The sequence below is a fragment of the Trachypithecus francoisi genome, unplaced genomic scaffold, assembly GCF_009764315.1.
Source record: "Trachypithecus francoisi isolate TF-2019V2 unplaced genomic scaffold, Tfra_2.0 Lachesis_group0, whole genome shotgun sequence".
NCBI lineage: Eukaryota > Metazoa > Chordata > Mammalia > Primates > Cercopithecidae > Trachypithecus > Trachypithecus francoisi.
This window is the reverse complement of record NW_022681453.1, coordinates 48,457,602-48,476,476: the sequence shown is the minus strand read 5'-3', so window position 1 is coordinate 48,476,476 and position 18,875 is coordinate 48,457,602. Positions and strand designations below refer to the sequence as shown.

Genomic DNA, 18,875 nt, shown 5'->3' with positions numbered 1-18,875 from the left:
CAGGAGACATAGCTAAACTCTGATTCGTAGCTTATTTCCTAGGCCAACAGCTGTGATCTTAGCGACTTAACAAGCAGATCTCTTGAAAATAAATCCCATTCTATCACATTTATACCTAAAACCAGAGGACGATGCTCACTAGTTTCGACAAGCCTATCCATCTACTTTGGCAGCCTAACCTGTGTTTCACTCACCTCCGTTTTCTTATGTTCATTTTCGCCAGATGCACCATCCATGGTTTCATCAGGGCCCTGCCCTTTGTACACCCAAAGCTCTGACTTTTCCACGATGGACCTCAGTTGATCCAAGTCTTGTTTGATCTGTTTGTAGTTGTCCACATCTTGGCTGGTAACCAGCAGTTGAACCTTAATGAACGCAATCCATTAGGTGCACACAACAGCTTCTTGGACAGACAACACACACGTGGGTGACCTGAGCTACCTGTTTGAAGGCCTGGAGCACCTCCTGCCTCTGGCTGAAGTGTCGGAAGAGGAGCTGCAGGGCCCCGGACACCAGGGGTGGGTAGTCATGCATCGTCAGGTGGAGCAAGACACGGAGAAAGGTTCTGCCGCCGTGATCGTCCAAGTCCAGTGGAGTGTTCTCCTCGCTAAAGGAGCACAAGGAGGGGGAAAGACCAAATGAATCACAAATGCCTCCTCTCACGTACCTTGGACCCAGATGCACCTAACCTAGTTAGATTTCTAGCACTATGATCTCCAGACAAGCAATTTCACTTTTCATTAGCTCCTTTAACAATACAGCCTTGCTTCATCTTCAACTATATTGTGAGGTGAGGAGACAAGTAAGATGTCATAATAAAAGATAAGTCAAATTTTAAGCCAAAGTCCCTCCCTGCCTAAAGTGACAAGACTAGCATCAGAACCAGATTCTCAACATCTGCATAGGGTGTTCTGCTGGGCTTCATATGTGGTCTGAGAACTGCAAGAGGATGTGTTTCTCTTATTAGTTTATGTATTTTTTTTTTTTTTAGAGATGAGGTCTTGCTATGTTGCCCAGGTGGAATTCAAACTCCTATGCTCAAACGATCCTCCTGCCTTAGCACGCTGAGCAGTTGGGACTATAGGTATGCACCACCATGCTTGACTATATTAAATATTAATAAGCATAAACTAGATCAAATGGCAGACTACTCCACAACTGAGCACTGCCAGTCAATTATTGGGTCTGCACCTATATCGAGTTTAGAGTCAAATGAATGACAAATGGTGGAACCTTCATGGTTGCTGGCTAATAAGAAAAGCACAGAGAGGACTTTATAAATACTGTATTCATGCTGTGTATTCCAAAAAGGTGTGAAGGTTTCAGTGCTGTTTAATATGAGGAAAATGGCGAGAGAGCTGAGTGATCACACAGCACATGGAACCTGTATTAAGATAAACTCACAACACCCTGTTTAAGTTTCAGAAAAACATCTTCCATCATAGTACATAATGTTGCTAAGTCAAATTTCACAGGTTTTATATTAAGCATGAAGGTAGACTATTAACACTGGTGAGCCCCAACAAAGTATTCAAACCCTTATATAGTCCCCTCCCACACTGACACTGAGCTTGGCCACGGGATTTGCTTGAACAATAAGATACTAGGAAATGCAATGCAAGCAGAGGCCCAATTAGCACTTGCATACTGTTGGCTTGTCCTCTTAGAACATTTGCTCTTTGAGTCAGCCACCATGCTGTAAAGAAGCCCAAGTTATCCACATGGACAGAGAGAGAAAGAAGTCCTGGCCTTGCAGGCATCTCTGCTATAGTGTCAGAAATGTGAATGCAACTTGGATGTGCCAGCCCCCGTTACCACCTCACTACAGTATGACGTGACCACCAGCAGAAGAACCATCCAGCTTAATCAAGCCACAGGGCCGTGAGAGGTATTAATAAAATGGTGGTTGTTTGAATCCTTAAGTTTTTTGGAATAATATGTTATAAAGCAATAATCAAACCAAGTGTGCTAATTATAAGAACTACGTGCATAGGGTGTTTATACCAAATTTTATACTTTTAGGTATAAGGGTTCCATGATTATAATAATGTCTTAAGTCAAAATTGACCAGTGTGGTATTTTTTAAAGGGGCTCATACATTAATATTAGAAATCATGAAAGAACAGATTTTGCTTTTTTGTTGCATAGCCTGTAAGGAGCTCAGGGATAAAATTACAGCCCAGTAGCAGGACATGATCTTACTAACTTCACTCTGTTTTGAGCCCCTCTCTCTTTCTATTCTTTCTTTTGATTGCATTTCCTCACTATGTAAAAATAATCTTGTAATGTAGGTATTCTGGGAAATCTCCTTAAATCCTTTCTGTCCTAGGTGGGACAAACACACACACACACACACACACACACACACACTCTCTCTCTCTCACATACTCTCTATCTCTCTCTCTCTTTCCCTCCTCCCAATCAAGCCAACTGAGATAACTCTGACTTGAGTACTAACAGTTCCAAAGATAGCACCAAAACAACCTAAGCCCAGAGACTAAACATTTACTAACATAATAAAGAGAAGGCCTCTGAGAGCTCTGGAAGAGCAGACTTCCCAACTGTAGAACCACCTACAAAACAGTAACTGAAAATATACTTTCCTTCCTCCAAAGATGCCTTCTGCTTGTTCTTCAATGTGTTCAAAGTCAAGAGCACCTGAAAAGTTAGAACATATCACTTCAGATGCAGGAAGGCCTGCAAACATGCTGCCGGCGAACTCATACCTAAGTTTTGCAGGGTAAATCTGTTGCGTTAACCCCAAATCTTCCAGGACATTATATTGCAAAGCTACACAGAGTGACTAACCCAGATGACGTTAACCCCATATTCCACATTCCTGCCCCTTCCTCCCTCACTGCATGGTCCCCTGGTAAAGGAGAGTGATGATCTCACTCATGGAAGCTTGGGTTTGGTAGATGGGATTATTTCTACTACTACCCTCTCCCACTAGTTCCTGGGCAGGGAACAGCTTCCAACATGAGTAAAAGCTGCTAGCGGACAAGAGGTCTCCTGGAGAGTTTTTTGTTACTGTTTTTATTTTGGTATTTTTTTGGGGGGGTGGGTAACCACAACGCTGGAAACCTCAACTGTCACATGATTAAGACACTCCAAGATGGAAGGAAACAAGATCCAACTCAGAAGGAATCTGGGCTCTGTCAATTATTCCCCTGCTCAAAAAGAGTAAGTGCCAGGAGGATGCCCTGGCACAATAATCAAAACCATTTTTACCCTTTTTCTAGAAGATACTGTTTGCTCTCCCCCATTTTCCTTAGAGCCAGGTCCCATTCTATGGCTGAAATTCCATTCTGAATCACTAACCTGGTACATTACTTGGCCCTTCTTGGCTGCTGTTTCCGGAGGATGTTTCTGAAGTCTGGGAATTGCTTTCATCAAACTCTCGCTTAAATATACACAGGAGGCAGGAGATCCTATAATCCAACCTCACATTCAAAATAAACTAAAGATTCAAGTGGAAATGGAAACAGATTGGTTACATTAACATACCACCTTGATTCTGCCAAGCCACCACACACTGGCAGGGCCTGGTATCAGCTCCATCAATTACCTTAAGCACTAAGCGAGCCAAATATTTGGCTTAGATTTCAACACTCATTTTAACAACAGCAGACTTCCATGGGGCATATGAAGTCTGCCCATAGCACCTTAGCCTCTAGTGTAAACTTCAGCATCCTGGCAATTAATTTAACAATTAGAACACTAAATCACTCACTCCTGGCTCCATAAATGGAGTCTATAACACACAAGACTCTATTTCAGTAAGTACTGAATGCCAACTGTGGGCCTAACACTGAGAAGAGTAAAGTTGCCTGCTTTGGATTTAATATAATTAGCCAAAAAAAATTTGTTTTTACTATGGAAAATTAGCTTGGTTCCTATTTCCTATTTCTGGTTGTTTCCCCTGGTTTGGGTACAAACTCTTGGACACCCTCTTCTTTTGCCTCCTGTATTCCCTTACCCTCTGTTCCAACACAGGGTCACTTTTCCCAGGATTACTGCTAGAACTAAAAAGAAAGATCGAGCAGCTGACATCATGTAGGGATCTCACTCACATTCTTCCTTCCATTCTCCCCTTGTCTCTGCTTAGCCCTCCCAGCAACTTTTCCCAGTCCAAGGGCCGTCACCTCTTCCAGAGGGAGAGAGATCTCTTGCCTGCCTCCATGCTCTCAGTGAATGTGTCCTACTACTGTCTGTTGGACATCCTATTTGCTATCTTCCCAGGGCCTCAAACTCAGTGTTGTACAAAAGTAACTATGATGGTTAATTTTAGATGCCAACTTGACTGGGTCCTAGATAGCTGGTACAACCTTATTTCTGGGTACATCTATGAGGGGGTTTCCAGAACAGATTGACATTTCAATCAGTGAACTGAGTAAAGAAGATCTGCTCTCACCCAGTGTGAGTGGACACCATTCAATCCACGGAGGGCCTGGATAGAGCAAAAAGGTGGAGGAAGACTGAATCCACCTGTTTTGGAGCTGGGACACTCATCTTCTCCTGCCTATCAGAGCTCCAGGTTCTCGGGCCTTTGGCCTCAGACTGAGACTTACACCTTCAGCTCCCCTGGTTCTCAGCCTTGGGACTCAGGTTGAATCACACCACTGGCTTTCCTGGGACACAGCTTGCTGTGGCAGACAGGGGGACTTCTCGGCCTCCGAAGAGGAGGAGCCAGCTCATAAACGACATGGAGGGATGAGCTAAGAATTTCCTCCCATCTTCTTCCCAGAAAGCCTTGGGCTCCATCAGAACAGAGGGACTGGATCTGAACAGTGCCCCTGTGACACACCCTCCCTGCCCCAGCTCCAGCTGGTGGATACCTGGAGTATCTCAATGATCTTCAGCTTGGTGTCCATGACCATGATGTCCTCCTTCTCAGGCTCTGCCTGCTTCACATTGCCTTCAGGGGCAGCGGCCATGGGAGTCATAGGCAAAAAGCCTCCTCCCCGGAGCACCACCTGGGTCATCAGCTCTCCCACGCCATGAATAGACCTCATCACGTTACTGCCTAGGAAAGGCCAGGACAGACCACGGTCACCATGTCTCCAGAGAATGCTCGGAGGCATCTGTCAAGGGGCAGGGGCTCTTTGAGATAAATTATTTAACATATCCCTATTCCAACATAATCTCAGGACCCTGGAAACCTGGAAAGGTAAATGCACATCAAAAATCTGGGCTTCTGAGAGCAATAGAAAGATCGTGGACATCGAAATCCCCAGAGGGGCATTTATGTGTATTAACTTGCCCATCAAATTTCATTTTTTCAAATTTTCTTTAGAGACAGGATCTTGTTCTATCACCCAGGCAGGAGTGCAGTGACACAATGATGGTTCCCTGCAGCCTCAAACTTCTGGGCTCAAGCAATCTTCCTGCCTCAACGTCCCAAGTAGCTAGGACTACTGGCACACATCACCACACTCAGCTAATTTTTTTGTTTGTTTGTTTTGGTAGAGATAGATTCTCTCTATATTGTCCAGGCTGGTCTTGAACTCCTGGCCTCAAGCAATCCTCCTGCTTCAGCCTCCCAAAGTGCTAGTATTATAGGTATGAATCACCGTGCCCTGCCCAAATTTTATTGATCATCAACTATGTGCTTGTTATGAGCATAGAACTAGGTATATAAAGTTAACAAGGCACAGATCCTGATGCTGCTTGACCTTAGGTGCATCATATTACCTCTGAGGCTCAGTCTCCTCATCTATAAAATGGAAATAAAGGAGCTCAACAAAAGAACTAAATGGTATAATGCAACATGACTTAGCACAAGACCTAGCAAATAGAGATAAGTCAATGTACTTTTTTCTGTTCTAGCTGCAGAAGACCAGTTAACAATAATTGATACATGATACCAATATATGCCTACTCTGACCCTAAAACAGAGGAAGAAATAAACATGCAAAGGCAGATTGTCCTACTCACAAAGTGGAAATAGCTACCAAGATACAAGCCTGTATTTTCTTACATCCTAAACAAATATTATTACCAAGGGCCTCACGAATGTCAAGGACAATGACAGGACATGTATTTGTTATATAAACATTCAAAGTGTTAGGTAACTTTCAAATTGTTCAACAAAATATACACATGACTCACATATAAATACAAAGGAAAGACAGCAAAATGTGAATAACTGTTGACTCAAAGTCATGGGTGCATGGGACTCCATCATACTGTTCTTCCAGCTTTTCTTTACACAGTATTTGAAAATGTTCACGATGAAAAGTTGGGAAGGAATGAGCAAAGAAAGGACGTGGCATCACACATAGGGTATGACATGAGCGTAACAGGAAAGGCTGGGAGGGCATCTCTCAGATGTATGAGCACCCTCAGATACTCACTCTTCAGCTTCTCCACATCATTGTTACCTTTATTCTCTTCTCCTTTCGCCATCTTGCTAATGGGGAAGATTGTCGTCACATGCACACAGTCCAATATGGCCAGAAGGATCTTAGTTAATCGTAGAAGGTCAGAGAAGTTGTAGAAACCAAAGTATATGAGATTCCTAGCTAAATTTACAACCTATTGTATAAAATAAAAGAAGAAGATGGTATTACATAAACTGCACCCCCTTCAATTCCATTTGATGTTGACCAGTTTAGAAATGACAGACTTGGACCTTCCTTATGGTAAGAGAAGGCATGTACTTTCCTTGCACTTTCTGATAAATTTTCATTTTGTTTCATAAGGAGGAAAAATAAGAAATGGAGAGCTACTGATCTGCTCTGATGACTAATTAAAAAAAAAAGACCTCATCATTTGCTCTGCACAGCTTCCCAAGGATAATATTAACACAAGGCAAGCAGAGTTATTCCCAACAAGGACACAGGTAATAACATTCTGCAATCCTCAGAAATACAGCTCTTAAAAGGCAAAAGTAGTCTCAGAAACACTGTTAACTCAGAAGTAACAAGGATTTATGTTCTGCAAATGATTAATCTATAGCAGATTGCAAACACAGTGTTTCTCCCTTGTCAGTTTTAATACAAAGTGATGTTCTATCATTTTATGTGGCTCAAGTCACCTTGTGTATTTCTTTTAAGAACATAACTACTATTAAGCCATGTGACTGGTATCTGTTTTATTTTATTCTGGAACAAAACCAAGCTGAATTCCTTTCCATCACAAAACCAGAGCATCATGACCAAAATCACTAATTACTCAAATATTTTCTATTTGCCCCATAGAAAAATGACCACTGAGAGGCAGATAATACACACAGATCATTTCATTCATGAGTTACCTCAAACGTAAGCTTATTTTTCTCCTTATCAGAGAAAGGGAACCTCTGACAAACCACATCTCTTAAATACTCCTCCACAAACTCCATGGTCTGAGCGAATCTCTCCTTAATTTCATCTTTGGAAGCTCCACTACTATCATAGCTGAAAAGAAATGAGAAAGAAAGGAAACAAAATTTCAAGTTACTCCCAGAGAGGTCTTCCTGGGTCACTCAGCTTCAAAAGTCAACATCTGCTAACCCTGGGTGTCCCTTGACCCTACTTTACTTTTTTCCTCCTTAGCACATATCACCAACTATATATTTGAGTCGTTTATCTTGCCTATTGTCTGTCTTCCACCAAACTAGCATAGAGACTGCTTTCTAGTTTGTTCACTGATACATTTCTTGAGTGTGGCACATAGTACACACTTAAATATTTGCAGAATGAAAGAGGAGATAAATAATATAAAAAACATGATCATGCCATCTTTTACATTCTTGAGGAAAAAATATTTGCCATCCATTTAATTTTATTTTAAGCTAAAAAAAACAACACTTCATCTTTCTTCTAAGATTTAATGAGACTATGTGGGGCTATCTACTGCCGCACAGAACAATGTAAAGCGAGGTTTTCAGGGGCCAGGCTCACTCATCAATGGCAATCTCCGAGGGAATCTCCGACCAGAGGCGGGCATATTTCACGGGGGTGACTTGTTCCTGGGGATCTCGGTCCACATGCATGTGAAGCATGAGGCGGCAGAAGGACGCCCTGAGGTCATAGGGCAGGTTCTCGTCAGACATGCAGCGGAGAATGAGATCGACATCCAGCTGGCCTGAGATTTCATTGATGGCCAGGTATTGGCGGTCCAGACACATCCTGGCAAAGAGGTTCAGTTGATATCTAGAGGAAAGAACAAGGGCACACAGCTCACGCTCCAGAAATCATTCAGGATGAATGCAGGGTTGCCTGGGCAGCCCTGACTTTCATGGGAGTGACATTTGGCCAACTAAACTCATACATCAACACCCCTAAATTGCTCTTGTACACCAGGATTTTGGCTTTGGTACCAAGCAGATGAAAGAACTGTTCAAGCTGTGCAATAGTGTGTGGGCTGACAGCCAACAGGAACACGTGTCTATCCAGCTGTGTTGGAGCAATTCTGTGACGACCTTATTCCATTAGGTCTTTGTTTACTTTGCAAAATAAATGGGGAATGCTAAGGCCTAAGATGGTTGTCTATTTCTATCCCTTCAGCTGTTTCATCCAGTAAAGACCATGTAGGAAATGTTAAAGATATCACACATATTAAGCCTACTTAGAAATTTTATAACATTGTAAAGATCTTATATCATGTAAGTCACTCTAATTCCTACACATGTAAAAAAACATTTCATGTACAAAAGTAGGAGACTCCTCACTTTTCATCTTCATCCAATTGCAAGTGAATGTTGTTAACTGGAACTTGACCAATTAAGGGACTCTTTCTCATTCACTTGGGAGAAGATTCATCAAACACTGAAAGAGTAAACATGCTTGAAATGTGAAATAACAAGAAAGCCATAGGCTTTCAAACTAACAAATACTGCCTTCTAACTTAAAAACCCTATGTATTTCTAATAATCATGATTTGAAGACATCCTCAGCCTCATTAGATGTCAGGGAAATGCAAGTATAGACATGACTCTATTTCACACTTATAAAATTACTAAAAATTAAAAAGCATCATGATATTCAAGGTTAACAAAGATATGAAGAAAAAAAAGGTTGTCATCTACAACTGGTGGGCATGTACACTGAAACTTCCAATTTAGAATTGCTTAGTAAAGCTTAAAATATGAACATCCTCCAAGCCCACTTCCCAGTGTGGAATGGAAACTCATACATATGCTCAGAAAAATTTGAATGAAGATGTTTTCTGACATGAAGAACTGTGGCATATGACCAAATATCAAACAGCGATGAAAATGTGATAAATCAATAAAACAGAATATCATCCAGCAGTCCAAATTAAAGAAATACATCAACCTCTATTAACACAGATATGCTTCAGTACCCATACTGAATAAAAAAGGCAAGTTTTAGAATGATATTTGGAGTACAGTATCATTTATATAAAATTTTAAGTAGAGATAACATACTACATATGATTTATAGATGCATACAAATGTAGCACACAGACAATGTTGATAGGATGCACACATCACACATGAATGAAAGAGAACAGAATTCAAGAGGCAAGAAAAGCCATTTTATCTGCAAAGTTTTATTTATTTTATTAAAAACTAATAAAAGCCTTGCTTTATCTTCCCTTTCCCTTTCTTTTAAAAGTATTTATTGGTTCACTTCCCTTCTTTCTTCCCCTTCCCTTCCCTTCAGGTGGCGGGGCTGGCAGGTCTCAGAGCTGGAGCCAAGCAGACACTGCGGACTGAGGAGGTGGCTGGCAGAGGTGAGACAGGTACACACAGGGGAATGGGCAGACAGGTAAACATACAGGGAATCACGCAGCTAGAACGAGTCATGAAATGGAAAAGATGAAGGCTAGAATAAACCCCATGGTGCTGGAATAGAATTGGAAGTATTAGTGTAAGCACATGATTTTTATTATATATTTGTGCAGTTATAGAAATAGATATGTGGATGAGTATGTAGATATATGTGTATGTACATACATACATCTTCTGGCTCTGTCTATAAACATTTGGTGAGATTGGCACTATCACCTTTATTTTGCAGATAAAGAAATTAGAGCATAAAATCAAACTTGGCCAATGTCAAAAAGCTGGTAAGTGAAGAGGTCAGGATTTCACCCCAAGCCTGCCTCTTACGTACCTACCACCATATCTACAGGCCAGGCTGCTTAAGGATAAATTGTCACCAGGGACTGATGTGAGCACTCATCCTTCTTGGGACCCAGCCACATCCAGATGTCAATTGACTGAAATCTTACACTCTAAACTCCTAAAACACACATCTGGCTTTTTTCAAGACTATCTCACAAGATGACACCTTGCGATTCCTTGAAGTAATCAACAAACCAGCAACAAATTCCTAAGTGCCACTGTTTTGGGGCAACCAAATCTGAGCCCCACACGTGTCCCACGCACCTGTAGTAGCTGAGAACGTCTCGGTCTTCCTTCTGCCCTTCTTTAGCGTCCTGCGCCAACTCCCTCACACTCTTGCTACGAATCTCTTTGTTGCTGTCCCTCCAAAACAGCCACACCTCTTCCTCATCCTCTCCTGCCTCCAGAGCACTCTCTCCAGTGGAAGAAACGCCTTCAAACTCAAAACGAGAAAGAACCAACCTGGAAAAGAAGAGGAGGAAGGAAAAGCTCTATTTTTTTTTTAATACTTTGATATCTAGCTTCACTTTCAGCATAAAGACACACGGAAAGCCACTTTTTGTTTTGTATTTCACCCAAGGGCAGCGCTGCAGAGAGCCTGACATTAATGTCTTCTTATACGGTAACCCAGTGGTTCTCAACTGTGGTGCTGCTGCCCCCAGTGGACATTAGGCAATGTCTCTGGACAGGTTTTTGGTTGTCACAACTGAAATGGAGAGGTGCTACTGGCATCTAAGTGGGTAGGGGCCAGGGACGCTGCTAAACATTTTACAGTGCCTAGAACAGCCCCACAACAAAGGATTACCCCGCCCGAAATGTGAAAATACCTAAACTGAAAAACCCTGCAGCAGCCCAAGCCCAAAACTGAGTTATACATGAGAATCAATGCAGTATCACTAGCTCAGGACATAATTTAGTATTTTTTTTAAATGTTGCCCATATTACTGGCACTATACTTCTCAGGAAAACTGTTCCTTTGCCAAAAATGAATTACTACTGTTAACAAAAATTCTTCAGACCAATAAACACATTCTGAACAGTAATAATTTAAAACTCCTCCCAACACTGACTTAATCTTAACACTGAATATTAATTATGTCATTTGAAATTTTAAATTGATGGTCACACAAAGAGTTTTAAACTCTTAAAATGTAACTGTGTAAATTGTTCCCCAGCGAGTTTACATGACTTTTAAACTTGTATGCAAAGTAAGTGACACCACTATGCAGAGGAGGCCATACCAAAATCAAATTCAGTAATTCTCCTAATCAAGACTTTTCCAATAGGAAGATCAAATCCCAGCCATGCTGACTTTAGATCAACTCAAAAAAGGATAGGGCTAGGTTTTATTCCTCATGAGCACCAACTCGGAATGAATCACACGTTTTCCATCTAAACCCCGGCTCCCCACTCACTTGGTCTCAATCAGGATGTCAGCATTGGTGGGATTCAGTACAGCTTTACATATTAGCTCCTGGGTCACTGGAATCGACTTGTTCATGGAGACACAGAGGTCGGAGAGGTAATCTAAGAATCTAAACGGAAACAGAAACAAAACATTTTCCATAGCTAGAGCAGAGGTTAGGCTCCTGGAGCCCAACTCTCCCTTAAGTGCACAGGTCCAATGTATCTTTACCAAGACATGTCAGCAGCATTCTAGGTCTCGATGCCAGTGTTTATGGCACCACCAGAAACCCACATGCTAGAAAGAAAGAAGAGGAAGCAAGAAGGAAAGACGGTAGTGGTTGTGGTCAAGGAAGAGGTGATGAGGCAAAGGTGAGAAGAAGGAACAAGACAAGAAAGAAGCTCACATAAGGAAGGTATGGTGGAGACCCAGGGGAACCACAGTGGTGAGAGGCAATGCCCTGATGTTTGGCTACCTGCGTTGGAAGCCCAGTTAGGATCTTATTAGTGGAGTTCTGCTACGGGGCATTAATTTGGGGAAATTACTAATTTCACTGTGCTTTAGTTGAGGCTCATCTACAGAAAAGGATAATGTGTCACTTCTGAGGGCTGTCCTGAGGACTAAATGAGATGATTAATGGGAGTGCTTCCATTGCTCACTAGCTGGCCCGTGAGCAGGCTCTAGAAAATGCGGATTATTTTCATGGGTGGTAGTAGGTGTTTTTACAGCAACTGTGTCTGTGCTCCATTATAATCATTTGTGACACCCACACTGTAAATTGCTTCCTGCTTCAAGTGAAAATGTGAGTCTTAATTAGAAGGACAAGAGAAGGGGAAAGAAATGGGGAGAGGGTGTACAAAAGAGGAGCAGATCTGTGTGAATGAGATACAATCAATAGAATTCACTAAACTATAATAAAAACGCTCAACCAACAACTGAACTTGCAAGACTCTTACTGATTATATTAAGGGAGGGGAGTGTTTAACTGATAAGCAAGGGGTGCTAAAAAGTGAATAAGGCCAAGTGTTGTGGCTCCCGCCTATACTCCCAGCACTTTGGGAGGCCAAGGTGGGCGGATCACAAGGTCAGGAGTTTGAGACCAGCCTGGCCAATATGGTAAAACTCCGTCTCTACTAAAAACACAAAAATTCGCCGGGCGTGGTGGCAAGTGCCTGTAGTCCCAGCTACTCGGGAGCCTGAGGCAGCAGAATTGCTTGAACTCAGGAGGTGGAGGTTGCAGTGAGCTGAGATCTCGCCACTGCACTCCAGCCTGAGCGACAGAGAGAGACTCCATTTCAAAAAAAAAAAAAACACGTGAATGAAAAGAGTGAGATCCAGTCATTTGCAATAACATGGATGGAACTGGAGGTCATTATGTTAAGTGAAATAAGCCAAGCACAGAAAGACAAGCATCGCGTCTTCTTACTGATTTGTGGGATCTAAAAATCAAAACAACTGAACTCATGGACAGAGAGAGTAGAAGGATGGTTACCAGAGTCTGGGAAGGATAGTGGGAGGGCGGCGGGAAGGTGGGGATGGTTAACGGGTACAAAAAAAAACAGAACGAATAAGACCTACTGTTTGACAGTAAATGGGGTAATTGCGGTCAATAATTTAATTGTACATTTTAAAATAACTAAAAGAATAGACTTGGATTCTTTGTAACACAAAAAATAAATGTTGGAGTGGATGGATCCCCCATTCTCTAGAATGTGATTATTTCACATTGCATGCCTCCATCAAAACATCTCATGTACCCCATGAATATATACACCTACTAGGCACCCATTAAAATTAACAATTAACATTAAGAACATTTTTTTAAAAGTGAATGAGTGGCCAGTAACTGTCATTTACTCTGCATCTACTAAGTGCCATGCACGTCACGTGCATTTATTCTCATTTAATTTTCATAACTACCCGTTTAGCAGATGAGGAAATAAAAGCTCAGGAAAAACCCAAGCTCATCCAGGTGGTACATACTGGAGCTAGGAATGCACCCCCCGGGTCTCATTTTAACACCATGTTCTTGCCACTACTCATCAAAGAGCCTCACCAGACCTAACTAATCAAAACTTGTCACTAGCAGCACAAGAAAACTAGTAAAAAGCACCAGCTAAGTCCCTGCATCTCAAAGGCACAGACACCATCCTGCATTGACCCCACTCCCGCCTCACCTGGGCTCCCTGTTTTTTCGCACCAGGCTGACAAATGTGTCAATCTCTGCCGCGGTAATGTGTTTTTCCAGGAGTTTCCGATTATTGTGGAGCAGGGCAGTGATAGTGTCTTCGGCCAACACATCATAGCCAATCTGCTTCTGCATGAAGCCAAACTGCTTGGCTATATACTCCTTTATAGGGAGAGAAAAGAGACATCAGCAGGAAGGATAAATGACAATATGGTTAAGTGTAGAATAAAGAAAGCAGCAACGTTTTCTGATGAGAACTACTGCTCCTAAGAGAAATTACAGTATAAGTGACGGTCTTTCTACAACTTTCTGTCATACGGCAACAGCTGCAAACTCCTTCACATCCTTTATTTTACTAAGCCTGCCACACCAATGTAATTGAGCAAAATAGCCCGTATTTACATGGGGATATTTTATTAAGTGTACAATATAAATTTTAATCTAGTGATTTATTTTTCAAAAAGGTCCAAAGCTGGTTTTCACCTCTAAATGTATTCCTATTTCAAGAGGACTTAACTGTGCCCCCATTGACCTGCGCTGCTAAATAAACACAGATAAAGCCTACCTGGATATCTGAAACAATGTTACCCTGTTTCATTTCCTTTATTTGTGGTCAAAATACTTTTTTAAAGTCAATGAGTGCATAAGAAGTTCAGGAATACCTAAGAAAATCCGTCATATGCATGGAACTCAGGAATACATCTCTGGTTTCTCTCTTTTGGGATCAGATATCACATTCCATAGAAATATTTGTGAACTTAAGGAAATCTCTTACAAATACGTATTTGTTTCTATTCAAAGATGCTTCCCTGGCCAAGAGAGACTGCTTGCTCAAAATGCAAGTGGCCCTTGAAACTTGCTCTAATTTTTTTCCCATGAATTCCTAAATCCCGGAAACGATTTAGGATTAACATAATGAAAACAGGCCATGTTTTTCAGCCTGTACTCTATAAGGAGGCATTGTTTAGGAACTCATCATCTGCCAACCGGCAAAGGATCCATAAACAACTAAGCAAGGATGTCTAATCCAGCAGTTCCAAGAGGGACTAGTTTGTTTCCTCATATACAAGCAAAGTATCTTGACACACCCTACAGACCCAGATGTATCCTCATCTGAAGATGGGAGAGAGGAACAGAATAAAATTTCTCTAGCTATTGGATTATAGTATCAATGCACTGAAGGTGAATTTAAAGCAATCACAGCTTATCACACTTTGAAAAAAGCACTATTCAAGATCACTATCTTTATGATGACACGACAAAAACCCTTAACTACAAAGAAAAAAGTCTAAAAGTCCAGGTACAGTAGCAGTCAAAACCTTAAAAACAAAAGCCTTTTGCACCAAAAGGCAGGGATAGTTCACATAAAGTGGTAAGAGTCAAGGTTATAACAAGCATCATTTTGTATGCCTATGGTACTCCATGTGGCACAAATTTTCTAAACCTCAGCACTGACATTTTAGGCAGGATAATTCTTTGCTGTAGGGGGATGTCCTTGGCACTGCTGGGTATTTGAGAGCATCCCTGGCCTCCCCTCACCAGATGCCAGTAGCACCAAGAAGTTGTAAAACTCAAAAGGGTCTCCAGACATTGCCAGATATTCTTCGGGGGACAAAATTACCACCCCCAATTAAGAATCAATGATGTAGCAGCACAGTTCTCAGGTTTCCTTAGAATCTGAAGGTTGTTTGGAGCCCAAAGAGGTTAGAACATTTATTTCATAGGAGACTATACATTGTGTGTGTGTATATATAAATACACATATGCTATGTATGATACATAAAATATAACTATGTATAAAATATATCTATAAACAATGACTTATAATGTCATAAAACATGAACCAGAAACAAAATAAAGATCATGTTTCTAGAAAGAGACGGAGGATTTTAAAGGTGGCAGGAAGAAAAGACTCCACTATATCTTTAATATAAACACAATGGCATCATCTCACCCCTAAGCTCTAAGGGAATATGCCATTAAAAATTCTATAAATGTAAAACCAACTCCAAAACCAGAAATCTCATAGAAAGCTATCTGCAGAAGAGAATTCTCCAGTACGTTTCTTAACGATTCGGTAATAATATGATTCCTGGGCTTGTGTTTCCTTCCCAAGAGCAAGCTTAACACTCAACTATTCTCTATCCATTCTATAAATAGATATGTGACACTAAAAACTCATGGGGAAACTGACGACCACATCCCATCAACGTTTAATCCAAACCTGGTTCTTCCTGTAGTCTTGCTGCGAGTGTCTCAGCACCCTGTAGCAGAGCCGGCAGATGTGTCTGAAAGGAGCGTGCCGCTGGTCCCCGAGCTCTTCCAGCCGAAGCATTGGGCCATCACCGCAGTCTGTGAATGGGGCTTGTAACAACTTGAAGATCTGTTTGTGAAAATGAAAAGCAAAAATGGCAATCACTTAGGGCTTCAAAGCTAACTCTGTTTGGAAGTAACGCAAGCTCAAGGGTGGCTGGATTACATCGGAAAGTTTCTCTATCCAAAGACATCCATAACCTGAACACTGCATTCAGCCCATCAGCTGAGACGGGGGACTCAATGAATTAAGTCTACCTGGACTTCACTGGTCCTCATATACCTAACAGCACAGTGTTTAGAGCAAAGTGTTTAAGAACACAGACAATGGAATCAGCAGATTCTAGGTGGAAACACATACTTTTATTACTTCCTAGCAGTACACATCACAAAGTAAACCCCCATTTCCTTACCAGCAAAATGGAAATAATAATGCCTGCATCACAAAGGTGTAGTAAGGATGAAAGTGGATGATAATTTTGAGTTGCACTAGTGCCCAGCACAAGTAATCTATGAAGGCTCCTGTCATGAGTCAGTTATTTTCTGCCTCTCAGGAATTACTACTGTACAAATGAGCATGGGCATCAAGCCAGAGGTCTAATTTGAGAATCATCACATGAACAAACAGCTGGACATGTACTCTTGAACTGGAAATTCTTGTTGAAACATGATGGATTGTTAATAAATTCTGTCTATCGTAGACCAACATGAAAAAAATAATCTCAAATCCCATGTTCCATGGGGAACAGTGGGACTTGTGACTAATATGTTTCTCTTTTAGCTTTGGTGGCCAGGAATTCCCATGGCAAGCTTGTGGGCTAACCTCTAGTTGGGTTATAGAATGACATGGTATGCATCTCTGTGCATTTAATCTGCTCTGGATTTGTCACTTTACTGCCTGTAATTTGTCTTTATACCAGTCTATTTACATTTACATCCAACAATATCATCTATGTATTTCCTGTCAACCACTACTCATTCTTTATGGAAAGATTTTGTGGTGACTTATAGGGCCCTCTGTAAGAGCCTATATAGGCTTCTGAGTGTATAGAATATGCCATATCGCCCAAATGTATGAGATAACCTTAAGGTCACATTGCACTTTATATTATTTTTGAGGAAAATAAAGTTGTCAACTGAGTGTTTCTTGAGGTTCCTATAACAGGTAAACTCTCACATGATTGATATCCAACAAGTATGGTAAAAATCAATTGAACTGAACTATCAAGCCATGAACAAATGCTGAAGAATCTTAGCTGCATATCACTAAGTGAAATCTGCCCATCTGAAAAGGGTACATACTGTATGATTCCAACCATGTCACATTCTGTAAAGGGAAAACAAAGGAGGCAGTAAAAACATTCATGGCTGTGAAGGGTTAGCAGGAAGGACAGATGAATAGGAGGAGCACAGATGATTTCGGGGCAGTGAAGCCATTCTGTATGGTATTATAATGGTGCCTAAATGGCATCATACATTTACCAAAACCCATAGAAAATAAAATCCCAAGAGTAAACCCTAATATAAACTATGGACTTCAGGTGATAATGATGCATCAATGTTGATTCATCCAATTGTCACAAATGTCTCACTGTGATGTAGGATGTCGATAGTGGGGGACGCCAAGTATGTTAGGGGAAGAGGAGATATGGGATTTCTCTGGACTTTGTGCACAATCTTGCTGAGAACCTAAAAGTGCTCTAGAAAATCGTCTATTGAAAAATCAATTCATCAAGCCTTTGAGGTATCACCAATATCCCTTTGAGGGAATCACCAATATCCCTCAATGATCCCATTGATTTCTCTTTTTCTTTTCTTTTCTTTTCTTTTTTTTTTTTTTTTTGAGACAGATTCTCTCTCTGTCACCCAGGCTGGAGTGCAGTGGTGTGATCTCGGCTCACTGCAACCTCCATCTCCTGGGCTCAAGTGGATCCTCCTGCCTCAGCTTCCCAAAGTGCTGGGATTACAGGCATGAGCTACCGCTCCTGGCCATCCCATTGATTTCTCATAAAGCCAAATCCCCAGTATGCCACATCTCACCAACCTGCTTGAGAATATTCTGTTCTCTCATCAGTTTCTGCCGTTCTCTGTTGGGCTTGGAGAAGACAACTTCAAGAACATCTTGACCAGAATTAGTTCCACCAGTGACAAAGTAAACCAAGTCTTCCAGCAGCTTGGTTACAGACCTTAGGAGGAAAGAAGCTATTAGAGACAGATATGCTCAGTGTTCAGCAGGCTGGAAGCTTTGCCTTAGAAGCCTTCTGGACTAATGAGCCAGTTAAACAGGAGCAGACCCGCTCTTTCCAATTTCTTTGAAACTGACAACCAAGGCCAAGTACCACAGAGAGTGAAAGACACGAAAAAAATCATTGTCCACAAAAGGATGATCATCTTTATGAAATATCAGACACAAAATTTTATCTCACAGTAACCTCATTCCCTGACATTTAGTAATGTGGTTCTAGAGACCAACTTAGCGACAGAAAGAGAGAGAGAGGTCTTCATCATTTTATTATTATTATTATTATTTTTTTTTTTTTTTTTGAGATAGAGTCTCACTTTGTCACCCAGGCTGAAGTGTAGTGGTATGATCTTGGCTTACTATAACCTCCGCTTCCTGGGTTCAAGCAATTCTTCTGCCTCAGCCTCCGAGGAGCTGAGATTACAGGCACCCACCACCATGCCTGGCTAATTTTTGTATTTTTAGTAGAGACAGGGTTTCACCATGTTAGCCAGGCTGGTCTTGAACTACTGACCTCAAGTAATCCACCCACCTCCGTCTCCCAAAGTGCCAGGATTACAGGTGTGAGCCAATGCGCCTGATCTTCATAACTTTAGAGGGTCAAAAAATGAATGTAAAAGTACTGTTTCTTAAAAGTTACAAATTGAAG

At 41.4% G+C, this 18,875-nt stretch overlaps 1 protein-coding gene across 11 annotated transcripts in view; it reads right to left on the bottom strand.

Moving 5' to 3' along the window:
- The window catches only part of ITPR1 (inositol 1,4,5-trisphosphate receptor type 1), a 356,972-nt gene that overhangs the window by 168,431 nt on the left and 169,666 nt on the right, over nucleotides 1-18,875 (bottom strand). For 6 of the 11 annotated variants that reach the window (XM_033210510.1, XM_033210513.1, XM_033210512.1 and 3 more), the window contains 13 exons: nucleotides 18,029-18,170; nucleotides 15,896-16,054; nucleotides 13,661-13,833; nucleotides 11,494-11,613; nucleotides 10,343-10,540; nucleotides 7,887-8,138; nucleotides 7,259-7,400; nucleotides 6,384-6,537; nucleotides 4,839-5,026; nucleotides 3,322-3,460; nucleotides 2,604-2,658; nucleotides 442-607; nucleotides 195-365 (listed from right to left, as the gene is read on the bottom strand). In XM_033210510.1, the coding sequence (XP_033066401.1) occupies nucleotides 195-365; nucleotides 442-607; nucleotides 2,604-2,658; nucleotides 3,322-3,460; nucleotides 4,839-5,026; nucleotides 6,384-6,537; nucleotides 7,259-7,400; nucleotides 7,887-8,138; nucleotides 10,343-10,540; nucleotides 11,494-11,613; nucleotides 13,661-13,833; nucleotides 15,896-16,054; nucleotides 18,029-18,170 (2,059 nt within the window). Of the gene's footprint in view, nucleotides 1-194; nucleotides 366-441; nucleotides 608-2,603; nucleotides 2,659-3,321; nucleotides 3,461-4,838; nucleotides 5,027-6,356; nucleotides 6,538-7,258; nucleotides 7,401-7,886; nucleotides 8,139-10,342; nucleotides 10,541-11,493; nucleotides 11,614-13,660; nucleotides 13,834-15,895; nucleotides 16,055-18,028; nucleotides 18,171-18,875 lie in introns of all 11 variants that reach the window. The other 5 variants (XM_033210504.1, XM_033210511.1, XM_033210505.1 and 2 more) reach the window with 1 other exon arrangement.